Genomic DNA, 12,419 nt, shown 5'->3' with positions numbered 1-12,419 from the left:
ACAGAGCACTGACACCCCCCAGGCTACCCTCAAAATACAGACACGATGCAACCCCCCCCCCCACCTCTGGAAGCAGGATTTCAATTACATGGCTGAGTGGTGCCTTTCTAACCCAATAAAAGGCAGATCCGGCTGGTTGGGATGGAAACAGAGTCAGGGGGGTGAGACAGAGCCAGGGACAGAAGATACACACACATACACACTCACAAAGCCAAACATTACTACGTGAATATTCACACAAACACACAGGGGTGGTAAGGAGGTTTGTGCCTCACTCCTCCAGATCATGATGACTCATGGATGTTTGTCTGATCTCGTCCTTCTCACACTTATTATCAGAGGTTATGAGAGTCTGTAGGTACCTGGAGTTTGACCACAGATGGTAAGCAATAGTCTTTTAATGCTCTATATTGTGCTATTTTCTGTCTTCACACTAATCTTAATATAATATATATATGGTAAAAGGGCACCTGTTGCACTCTTTTAGCAATCACTGTCTATGTGCAGGACATGAGGTTGGGCTTTATTATGGCACTTTGTTGTGGAGGAATATACTGCACAGTGTTGCATGCAGCTGTAGACTGAGACCAAACTGTGCAAGCTGAGTGTGTGTGATGTGAATAAAAAGAAGGCTCATGGTGGCTGCTGTGATGAAATAACTTTGTTTTAAGGAGAGCATGTTTATATTGGTGCCAGAAATCTGTCTGAACCTGCTGACTTGCTGTAGGGAACCCTGTGTGGTAAGGGGAAAGTTGTTTTTCTTGAACTTCCTTCACAGATTCAAGATTCAACTTTTTTTCTTTTTTTTTTTTGTAAGCTTGCATTTTATAGCGGAAAAACAAAACAGTTTTTCCACATTTAGTTTGTGTTCTAAGGAGGGGTATTTATAGATTTAAATTATGGGTTGATGGCATGGTGTTGCAGTAACCCTCACAGCAAGAGGGTTCCTCATTCGAACCTGGGGTGGGGGAGCCCTTCTTTGCAGAGTTTGCATGTTCTCCCCATGTCAGTGGAGGTTTTTTCCAGGTACTCCAGCTTCCTCCCACAATCCAAAGACATGCAGATTAATTGGTGACTCTAAATTGTCTGTAGGTGTGATTGTGAGTGTGAATGGTTGTCTGTCTCTATGTGTCAGACCTGTGATAGTCTGGCGACCTGTCCAGGGTGTACCCCTCCTCTCGCCCAATGTCAGCCGGGATAGGCTCCAGCCCCTCCACGACCCCCAGTAGGATAAGCATTTACGGAAAATGACTGAATTATGGGTTGATTTATTCTGGAAATTATCTTGTTGGCGGTCCCCATCCTGGGGCTTGGGACCCCCAACAAGAGTCCATGAGATGTAAGTGAGGGGTTATGATATGAGATGAAACATGCTTTAGGTAGAGCTTGCATTAAGAATTTTATGTCAAAACAATTGTTCCCTCGATTAAACCATGAACCTTTTAGCTCATAAATTGTGCAGTGTACCTCAGGCTGCTAAAAATTATTCACATGAAACTAAAATTATTGCTTGCAACTGTGACAAGGGTCCTGAGTGGAAATCGCTCTGGTTTAAAGGTCACACACAAAAGAGGCTAGGAACCAGCAAACTAGTCCACCAGCTCCCAAAAACTCCCAAGTATTGCTTGAAATGTACTTTAAAAAAAATATTAAGTCTATCCAGTCCCTCCCTACACTGTGTGAGCAGTCTGTTCTCAGACAAGCACAGAGAATAGTGTCTGACTCTTCCTGTATTCTTCTCCTTTACCCTCAGGCAGACAGTAGCCTACAGGACGCCCAAATTTAAAGTCAATTATTTTAAAAATTCATTTATGCATGGTTGTGTTGTGTTTTGCTCATGGTGCTCTGTTGTGTGCTGTTGTTACGTGCAATGCATGAGTGGCTGATGTGCAATACTGTTTTATGGTGGATGCTTTTAATTTCTTCTGGGTTATTATTGTAAGGCAGCAAAACTTGTGCAGCTGCTGACTCCAAGACAAATTTACCTACCGTATCGTATCGTATCGTATCATATCATATCGTATTGTATTGTATCATTAATTTCAATACAATGTCACGGTACAGTTTTCTCAATAAATTCTGTTGAAACAAAAAAAAAAAAAAAAATCTTAACCAGATCTTCTTCTTCTTCTTCTTTTTTATCACAGTAGCTCTTCAATTATACAGTAGTTGTAACTAGGCATAAAACTCTAAATGATTGTTATTGAAAAATTTCATCTCCTCCCTCACACTGTAAATGATTTTGTCTAAAGTACAGTATGGTAAAAGTTCATTTCAGCTGCTGTTGTGTGGGGCCTAGAGTCAGACTTCCATGTGGTCAATACATTTTTAGCTGCTGCCATAGCAAGTAAGAGGATTTTATTCAGAGACAGAGTTTGTTGGACTGGAAGTTATTAAACTCCTTAAGGAGAATTTAATTATCCATTTACAATCCTTTCTTTTTTTTGTAACTGGTTGATTATGTCGCACCATTCTTGTGCCTAACATTACATCCAAACAGAAACTGGTGCCGTGTGATCCCACTCACATACAAGCCTGTCACACAGTGTGACTGTTTGTGTTACTGTTTGTCATTTATTATTTATTATTATTTGTTATTGCTGAGTTTGACATGTGTTTTCAGTTTTACGCCATGTCAGCAGTGACCAATCAGCCTCTTCCCTTTGGTCATCTGGAGCGAGAGAAGCACATCCAGATGATCTTCAGAGCTTTCCAGAGCCGCTGTGGGCCTTCCTGTGAGTGTGACACTCACTCGCCTGGACTAAAATGCCACCAAACGCCTCCTGACCATGAATCTGATGAGCAGCTGTCAGGTCTGGCTCCTGGGGAAAAGATAGAGAATGGCTTCACGCAGCCACCGGGGAAAGTGAGGAGGCCAGGGGTGGAGGAGCAGAGGACTGGAGGTGCAGCAGGATCACACTTTTTGTCTGTGCTGGAAACAGTCAGTCATATACAGATCACTGCCAGACCAGAGCTGCAAGGTGAGGAGGAGGGATTACTTTTGTTTGTTTGTGTACTTGCAGTGCAGAGATTTGACTGTTTTAAAGGACTAATGCTTTGTCATTGTAGGTCCGCAGTGTGTTCCCAGGAGGATCTACAGTATTGCCACAGGGAGCATCAGGTCACAGTTATTTGCGGCTGTGGAAGGTACTGGTCCCAGTTCAGCTACATGTGTCTAAACTGAGAGCATTCATCTGCATCTCATATCAAAAAGAAAGTGATGAGTTATGATGTTTCTCCTTGGTCTCTCTGTCCTGTCAGAGAGTTCCTGCGTCTGCCTCCAGTGTTGTGGTCCAGCTCGGGCCTGTTCCTTGCAGGGCTTTGACTGTCAGGGCCAGCAGGTGTTTTATTTTGAAAGGCCCTTCAGGGTGGACGCCTGCTGCCTCGGCTGCTGCCTGATGGAGATGAGGGCCTTCACACCTCAAAAACATCTCATTGGCACTGTACATCAGAGGTAAGACAGTCTGAGTCTGCCAAGTACAGTAACTCAAGTACACTACTTAAACACAATATGGAGGTATTTGTACTTTATAGATCATTCTATTTTATGCCATTTTATACCTCTATATTTTACTCTATATTTACTTTATTTTTTTTACTATACATTTTAAATATAAAAAACAAGATCAGCTTATAGATTATGGTGCATTGTTATAAATTTAACTATCCAGTAAAGTGGTTAAAATTAGCTACCCATGCATAAATAAAAATAATCCACTCATATATAATTAGAAATGTCCCACATAATAGATTCAGTACAATTCACTGAAATTTTTTAAATACCTTTACTTAAATCAAATCTGAAATGCAGGCTCTAATTTTTATATTGTGTATTAATACTTTTACTTAAAGGGACAGTTCCCCCCCCCCCCAAAATTTAAAAAATACACATTTTTTTCCTCGTACCTTTAGTGCTATTTATCAGTTTAGATTGCTTTGGTGTATCGAAGATATCGGCTGTAAAGATGTCTGACATTCTCTTCAGTACAATGGAACTAGACTGTACTCAGCTAAAGTGCCAAAAAATTATATTTGAAAAAAACTCAACAGGGGCGGCACGGTGGTGTGGTGGTTAGCACTCTCGCCTCACAGCAAGAGGGTTGCCGGTTCGATCCCGGGCGTGGGAGCCCTTCTGTGCGGAGTTTGCATGTTCTCCCCGTGTCAGCGTGGGTTCTCTCCGGGCACTCCGGCTTCCTCCCACAGTCCAAAGACATGCAGATTGGGGACTAGGTTAATTGATAACTCTAAATTGTCCATAGGTGTGAATGTGAGCGTGAATGGTTGTTTGTCTCTATGTGTCAGCCCTGCGATAGTCTGGCGACCTGTCCAGGGTGTACCCTGCCTGTAGCTGGGATAGGCTCCAGCCCCCCCGCGACCCTCAAGAGGATGAAGCGGTTAGAAGATGAATGAATGAATGAAAAACTCAACAGCAATGTCTCTTTCCAGAAATCATGACCTGGTTACTCAAGATAATCCACAGACCTTGTTGTGAGCAGTTTCATATAGGAACTATTTTCTCTCTATCGAACTACATCCACCAACAGAATCATCACACAGAAGTAAGCATTCATCTACTGGTCGCTCTCCTAGCATTACTGAGCTAGCTAACATTACTGCTCAGCTGAGGACAACAGCATTAAAGGATAACTTCGGTATTTTTCAACCTGGGCCCTATTTCCCCATGTGTATGTGTGCATATGATTCATAGGTACAACTTGTTTTAAAATTGGTTCAGTATTGAGGGAGGTGGATGCAGCCAGCAGCCACGAAACGAGCTAAAACGGTAATGGGGGCAAATGCGTCCCATATAAGTTTGCGCATTAAAAGTGCTTTTTTTCGCCACTGACCGGTTCAGATCGCCAGTGCTATCTCTGTAAATAGCATATTAAGCGTTTCCCTTACCTCTGGGCTGACGTCATCTCGCGAGAGGCTCCAGCCCCTCCGCGACCCCCAACAGGATAAGCAGTTACGGAAAATTAATGAATTAATATACGTATAAAAAAAAATTTGGGGTAAACTGTCCCTTTAAGAAAAGGATGTGAGTACTTCTTCAACTGTAATACCTTATCTAATCATAGTAATTAATTTTTTTATGGCAATAAATGCAAAACGAGATTTTAAAGTTCCCTCATTAAAGGATCAGTTCACTCAAATTACAAAAAGAAAGCGTTATCTGAGTTTTATGATGCTATCAAAACACAGTAGAGGTGAATGGATTTTGTTTGTTGCGCTCACAGAAATAAAAAAAAAAATCTACCATATAAAAACAGTTGACAGCGTTTTCTGTGGGTATAACCAACGTAAAGGGACACTATTCATGGACAGAGATGTTGCTGTTAAAATTCTGAAACGTAATCTTTCATTTTTCTTGTCATCTGAATGAACGAACTCTGTGACCCTTTAATCCCCACTATCGGAATACTGCAGCAACAATCTTAATACTCTACATTCTCAGACTGAGCATCTTGTCATATGAGACCTTTTTCCATGTCAGTCGCAGCCTCTGGCCACTCCGAGCCATCGTCGTTGTCCAGGCTTGTCTGTAAATAGCAGTGAGAGCTTTTACTGTTCCACCCAGCCGCGGTGTTGTCTAAACCTGGGAGACTTAAAGCACAAAACAGCTGCTTGGATGGAGACACGTTGACAGAGCCGCCCTGTGCTGCATGGAAGGGAAGGAATGCGGCATCCTTCCTAATGGGAATGTTGGCTAATGAGAGGAATGGCAGCAACCATCAGTCTCCTGTAGTCAAACCAAAAATACTTCTTCATTTGGCCTAAATCTGACTCCAGGGTTAGCTGGGGTGCCTTTGTGTGTCGGATTTAGAGTTTTTTCCAGAAGCAACAGTCAATGAAGTTGTCCCCAATTAAGAGTGACCTGGCAGAGGTTTCGGTGGCCAGAGATCTACTTGGTATAAATATTCTCTCAGTTGTGCTCGAATAAAGCATGCCCCAGTTTGAACTCTTCCGACACCGAGCAAACAATGGTTTTGGTGCTGCAGAATCATGACAGCTGAAAATGTGATCAACCAAGCATCAAGGCTGGGCTGTGCCAGTGTGTGAAGCACTCGCCAGTGTATCTGCCAGTTTGCTTATTGCACGATTATGTAAGTTAATGTGTTATGTTGGTGTGTGTTGGCTGGCTGTTTTCAGGTGGAGCATGTTCACCCCTCTCCTGGAGGTGTGTGATTCAGAAGGAGCATCTATCATCAGGATCCAGGGCTCCTGCTGTCCGTACCGCTGCTTCTCCAACCAGCAATTCCAGGTAGTAATGTTCAAACAACCCAAAACTAAACATGTTTCTATGAGTGTATTTCACTCAGTGTTTCTGGATGTCTCATCAGATTGTCTCCAACATTGGAGAGAAAATAGGCACAATCTGGAAGAAGTGGCCTGGCTTCAATGATGAGCATAACATGGACCATGAATATTTTGGGTTGGAGGGTGAGTTGTGCCTCATGACGTGTGATTTCAAATACTTCATAATGTGGGTCCCACACTTCCCCTATCACGTTGTCCTTGGAGGCCACAACAAAATCAAGTAGAATTTGATTAAAGGAACAATGTTAACAACATGGCATGTTGAGCCCCGTTTCCACCGAGCCGTACAGTAGGGTACAGTACGGTTCAGTTCGGTACACTTGTTTCGCCGTTTCGACTGTGAAAACTTGTGGATGGTACCAATGGAACAGTTCTGTGCCGTCCCCATTTTTGGTCCCCCCCTCTGTTGGAGTACCTAGCACACAGATCTGGTACTAAAAGGTGGAGCTGTGAACACTGCAGTCTGTTGATTTAAGCAATATCACACGAGAGGGAGTGATGTTATACTCGTATATCGTCACGGCTGTGATTCGGTCATAGGCATGAGGCCGAAGACAATCACTGTGTGTTTATATGTTTGTTCTGTGCTTAGGTTTCCTTCTATGGACTTGCCATCAATCCACTATTATCTGTGCTTATATGCTTCTGTGCTTTTGTATGTTATTTTATTGTAATTTTCTCACATACACATCTACCATCAACTTGCCAGGGACTGCAGATGAAAATTAGCCTGTATGGCTAAATCTGGCACATTTACGTGACTTAAGTGATCATGTTAATTAATGTGCATTGTCTCTTTCTCAGCAAAATAAACACAGACATAAACATAAACATAAGAAGCTGATGGTGTCATATGGACCATTTTTAAGTAGTTACTTCCCCAATTATTGTTAATTATGAAAAAAATTGTAGGGTGGGAGCCATGACAGAAACATTTGAAAAAACACTGCTGTGTAGTCATGTGCATCCCATAGTTTGTCATGATGTATTTTTAATTGTATTTTAATCTGTCACTCTTCCAGTGCCACTGAGTATGGAATCACAGACTAAAATGCTGTTGCTGGCAGCCACTTTCTTGTTGGTAAGCATATACATTTCTGTTATTATTCTTGCATGGAGATGCTGTATTTTGTTGTGTTAAGTTCAACCCAAAATCGAACATGCATATTTTTCGTCTTACTCATAGTGGTCTTTATCAATCTAGATTGTTTTGGTGTGAGTTGCCGAGTGTTGGAGATATCGTCTGTAGACTTTCTCTCAAATACAATGGAACTCGATGGTACTGGCTTGTGGTCCTCAAAGCACCAAAACACATATTTCAACTAAAAGTATGGCCTCATGGTTGTATGCCTCTGCACACCAGTAAAGCTGCACTTACAGTTTACATCCATGTCTCCCACCTGGCAGCACAGAAGAGCTTTACAATCAGTACAGTTTCAAGATCGGCTCCCAAAATTAGTGTCATCAATTCAGTATCTCACCAAATGTCTCCCCTTCAGTGCATGAGATATAATGATGGTGAGAAATAACCAAAAAGGTTGGTTTTATTTTTATTTTTTTATTTCTTTCAAGCAGAAAATTATGATGTCACAGTGAAGACCTTTGAACTTTTGGAAATGTCATCACTTTGTCATCATATCATATTAGATATAATTCTAATAACTTGATTGTGAAGTCTAAGTGAACATTTATGTCAGATTTGACGAAATTCCCTAAAGGCATTCCTAAGATATTGCATTTACAAGAATGGTACGGACACACATCAGATGTAGGGACAAATGTACAAGCCGAAAACATAATGCATCCAGCCATGCCTATCAACAGCGCAGAGGCATAAAAACTCCTAGTATAGTATGTAAAAAATAAGAATAATGATTTTTAAAAAAGTGATTGTAAAGTATGTTAAAAAAGGCATTGTATAGTATGTCGAAAGAAGTCATAGTATAATATGTCGAAAAAGTCATAAAAACGTCACAGTAAAGTATGTCAAAAAAGTCATAGCATAGTATGTAAAGTAAAAAGTCATAGTATAGTATGTCAAAAGAAGTCATAGTATAATATGTCGAAAAAGTCATAAAAACGTCATAGTAAAGTATGTCAAAAAAGTCATAGCATAGTATGTAAAGTAAAAAGTCATAGTATATTATGTGGGAAAAAAGTCCTAAAAACCTCATAGTATTGTATGTCGACAAAAGTCATAGTATAGTATGTCAACAAAAGTCATAAACACGTCATAGTATGATGTGTCAAAAAAGTCATAATATAGTATGTCGAAAAAATCATAAAAACGTCATAGTGTAGTATATTGAAAATATCATACTATAGTATGTTGAAAAAACGTCATAGTATAGCATGTCGAAAAAAGTCATAGTAAAGTATGTTGAACAAGTCATAAACACGTCATAGTATAGTTTGACAAAAAAAGTAATACAAAACGTCATAGTATAGTATGTCGAAAAAAGTCATAGTATAATGTGTCAAAAAAAGTCATAAAAACGTCATAGGATAGTATGTCAAAAACAGTCATAGTATAGTATGTCGAAATTTAAAAAAAAAAATGATAGTATAGTATGTCTAAAAAGGTATAAAAACGTCATAGTATAGTATGTTAAAAACAGTCACAGTATAGTATGTCGAAATTAAAAAAAAAACATCATAGTATAGTATGTCTAAAAAGGTATAAAAATGTCATAGTATAGTATGTCTAAAAAGGTATAAAAACATCATAGTATGTCAAAAAAAGTCATAGTAAAATATGTCGAAAAAAGTCATAAACAAGTCATAGTATAGTATGTCAAAAAGTAATAAAAACGTCACAGTATTGTATGTCGAAAAAAGTCATAGTATAGTATGTTGACAAAAGTCATAAATACATCATAGTATTGTGTGTCAAAAAAGTCATAGTATAGTATGTCGAAAATATCATACTATAGTATGTTGAAAAAACGTCATAGTGTAACATGTCGAAAAAAGTCATAGTAAAGTATGTTGAACAAGTCATAAACATGTCATAGTATAGTTTGTCAAAAAAGTAATACAAAACTTAATAGAATAGTATGTCGAAAAAAGTCATAGTATAATATGTAAAAAAAAAAAAAGTCATACAAACATCATAGGATAGTATGTCAAAAACAGTCATAGTATAGTACGTCTAAAAAGGTATAAAAACGTCATAGTATAGTATGTCAAAAAAAATAAAAACGTCACAGTATAGTATGTCAAAAAAAGTCATAGAAACATCATAGTATATCATGTTGAAAAAAGTCATAGTAAAGTATGTTGAACAAATCATAAACACGTCATAGTATAGTTTGTCAAAAAAGTAATACAAAACCTCATAGTATAGTATGTCGAAAAAAGTAAAAAAAAACAACGTCATAGTATCGTATGTCAAAAAAGTAATACAAAACGTCATAGTATAGTATGTCGGCAAAAGTCATAAAACGTCATAGTATAGTATGTCGACAAAAGTCATAAACATGTCACAGTATATTTTGTCAAAAAAGTCATAGTATAGTATGTCAAAAAAAAGTCATACTATAATATGCCATAAAAGTCATAAAAACGTCATGTCGAACAAAGTCATAAACACGTCATAGTATAGTATGTCGAAAAAATTCATAAACATGTCACAATATAGTTTGTCAAAAAAGTAATAAAAAAATCATAGTATAGTAATGTTAAAAAAAGTCATAAAAATGTCATAGTATGTCGAAAAAAGTCATAGTATAGTATGTTGAAAAAAGTTATAAAAACGTTATAGTTTATGTAAAAAGTCATAGTATAGTACACTGAAAAAAATCCTATTATAGTATGTCAAAAAAAAGTCTGAGTACATCATGTCAAAGTCATCAAAATCATAGTATAGTATGTTAAAAGTGCGTAACAGTGTGCCATCAGAAAGTAGTAAAAATGTCAGCGTAATATGTCAAAAAAGTCATAGTGTAGCATGTCAAAAAAACTCAATATCGTACATAAAAAGTCACAGTAAGGCATTTTAAAAAAAGTCATAGTATAGTATGTAAACAAAAGTCATAGTAAGAATAAAACAACAGACCTTGTGGTGAGCAGTTTCTTGTCAGAGTGATTTTCTTTCTACAAACTTCACCCACCACTCATATCACCATATAGAAGGAAACATGAATATACTAATAGAGAGGCTTCTTTTCATGACAGCGCCTAATGCCTTTCCTGTGCTTAACTGTAATGTTAGCTCGCAGAGGGGTACTAGGTGAGCTAGCAGTGGATGCACACTTCCTTCTGCATGGTGATTCGGTCAACAGGTGTTGTTTGGGTGGAAGAACAGTTCTTACATGAAAATTCTTACAAGGTTTGTGGATTTGAGAACCACAAGCCGACTACCATCTAATTCAACTACATTTAAGAGAAGGTGAACTCTCCAACAACCTTGCTTGATAAATAGCAGTACAGGAAAAAGGAAAAATATGTATTTTTGACTTTGGGGTGAACTCTCCCTTTAAAATAACTCATGGAAGAGTCAAGGTTTCTGGTATTATACAAGCTACCATGTTCACTGGGACGGCAGCTTAATACACAGACATTGTTAATAGTAACATCAGTACTTTTCCTACAATGACATGAAAATATCTGCTGTGAAAAAGGCCTTAAAGGATAACTTCGGTATTTTTCAACCTGGGCCCTATTTCCCCATGTGTATGTGTGCGTATGATTCATGGGTACAACTTGTTCTAAAATTGAGTTCAGTATTGAGGGAGGCGGATGCAACCGGGAGCCGCGAAACGAGCTAAAACGGTAATGGGGGCAAATGCGTCCCGTATAAGTTTGCGCATTAAAAGTGCTTTTTTTCGCTACTGACCGGTTCAGATCGCCAGTGCTATGAGTGGAGTCAGCTGTCAGTCAGAGTTGGAGCAGAGAGGGGGAGGGCTGCCCCACTGGGTACTATAAGTGAGTATGTGTGCATGAAGTGTGTGTTTTTTCGCCACTGACCGGTTCAGATCGCCAGTGCTATCTCTGTAAATAGCATACTAGCCTTTCCCTTACCTCTGGGCTGTGTGATGTCACGAGCTTTGCTCCACTGTGTCTGTAGCTCTCTCTACTCGTGGGACAGCCGTTTTCTTGAGGAAGAGGTGTTTCGGGATTGGATGTCTTCTCCTCTTCGGCTGGCAGTAGTCATCTTGGGAGAAGTGAGCACTGCGGACCCGATGGTCTGCAAGGCGCAGTGTCTGGACAGGAGTGTTAGCATCCATTTGCCGCACAACTAGCCACAAGTTCAGCATCTCGCCGTCCGACAAAGGCAGCCCGTGAAAGCTGTACGGGGTGTTGCGCACATCTTGTTCTTGCGTTTGGGAAAAAGGCCCGTTTATTTGAGCACTCCAAAAACTCCAGTAACACTCCAGGGGGGTAGCACGTAAAAGACTCCATCCCAAACTCTGACTCTTCTAGCATAACACACACACACTTCATACACACATACTCAATTACAGTACCCAGCGGGGCAGCCCTCCCCCTCTCTGCTCCAACACTAACTGACAGCTGACTCCACTCATTCACACTCACCACTGCCCCAGGGCCGCTACAATATGCTATCTACAGAGATAGCACTGGCGATCAGAACCGGTCAATGGCGAAAAAAAGCACTTGCCGCATTTGCGACGCATTTGCCCCCGTTACCGTTTTAGCTCGTTTCGCGCCTCAATACTGAACCAATTTTAGAACAAGTGGTACCCATGAATCATACGCACACATAAACATGGGGAAATAGGGACCAGGTTGAAAAATACTGAAGTTGTCCTTTAATAATTACATCGGCTCACTCATTTAATCCTGTTATCACTATTTTCTCTACAGAATTACATGTTCTTTGAAATGAGCTGATCCATGAGAAGGAGGTATGAGAGTAAAACTAACACCACTGAAAGAAGGCTGGAACTAATGGGGCACGCCAGACTCGTCTCTTCATGGCATCAGAGACTACACCACTGAATTGTGTTTGCAATAAAACAGGGGAAACATCAGTGATTACATATATTCATGAAAGAAAAAGACACTGGACCAGCTTTAGCAGCAGATGCATATTTGACATTTATTGCTATAATCCATCAGGTGTACATCCAACAGTG

At 39.6% G+C, this 12,419-nt stretch overlaps 1 protein-coding gene across 1 annotated transcript; it reads left to right on the top strand.

Annotated features, from left to right (window-relative positions):
- Window positions 1-253: 253 nt before the first annotated feature.
- On the top strand, window positions 254-12,277 carry LOC125902854 (phospholipid scramblase family member 5). The gene is made up of 8 exons (XM_049599497.1): window positions 254-382; window positions 2,624-2,981; window positions 3,070-3,147; window positions 3,262-3,454; window positions 6,151-6,262; window positions 6,342-6,441; window positions 7,341-7,399; window positions 12,148-12,277. The coding sequence occupies exons 1-8, from the start codon at window positions 380-382 to the stop codon at window positions 12,172-12,174; spliced, it is 930 nt and encodes a 309-aa protein (XP_049455454.1). The 5' UTR covers window positions 254-379; the 3' UTR covers window positions 12,175-12,277.
- Window positions 12,278-12,419: the final 142 nt, after the last annotated feature.

Source organism: Epinephelus fuscoguttatus, linkage group LG15, assembly GCF_011397635.1.
Source record: "Epinephelus fuscoguttatus linkage group LG15, E.fuscoguttatus.final_Chr_v1".
Taxonomy (NCBI): Eukaryota; Metazoa; Chordata; class Actinopteri; order Perciformes; family Serranidae; genus Epinephelus; species Epinephelus fuscoguttatus.
Note: the sequence above shows the minus strand (reverse complement) of the source record. Positions and strands in the feature narration are given on the sequence as shown.

Coding starts and splice junctions, on each gene's coding strand:
- LOC125902854 (XM_049599497.1), top strand. Junction 2,982..3,069: donor TGCCAGACCAGAGCTGCAAG/GTGAGGAGGAGG, acceptor TTGTCATTGTAG/GTCCGCAGTGTGTTCCCAGG. Junction 6,263..6,341: donor TCTCCAACCAGCAATTCCAG/GTAGTAATGTTC, acceptor ATGTCTCATCAG/ATTGTCTCCAACATTGGAGA.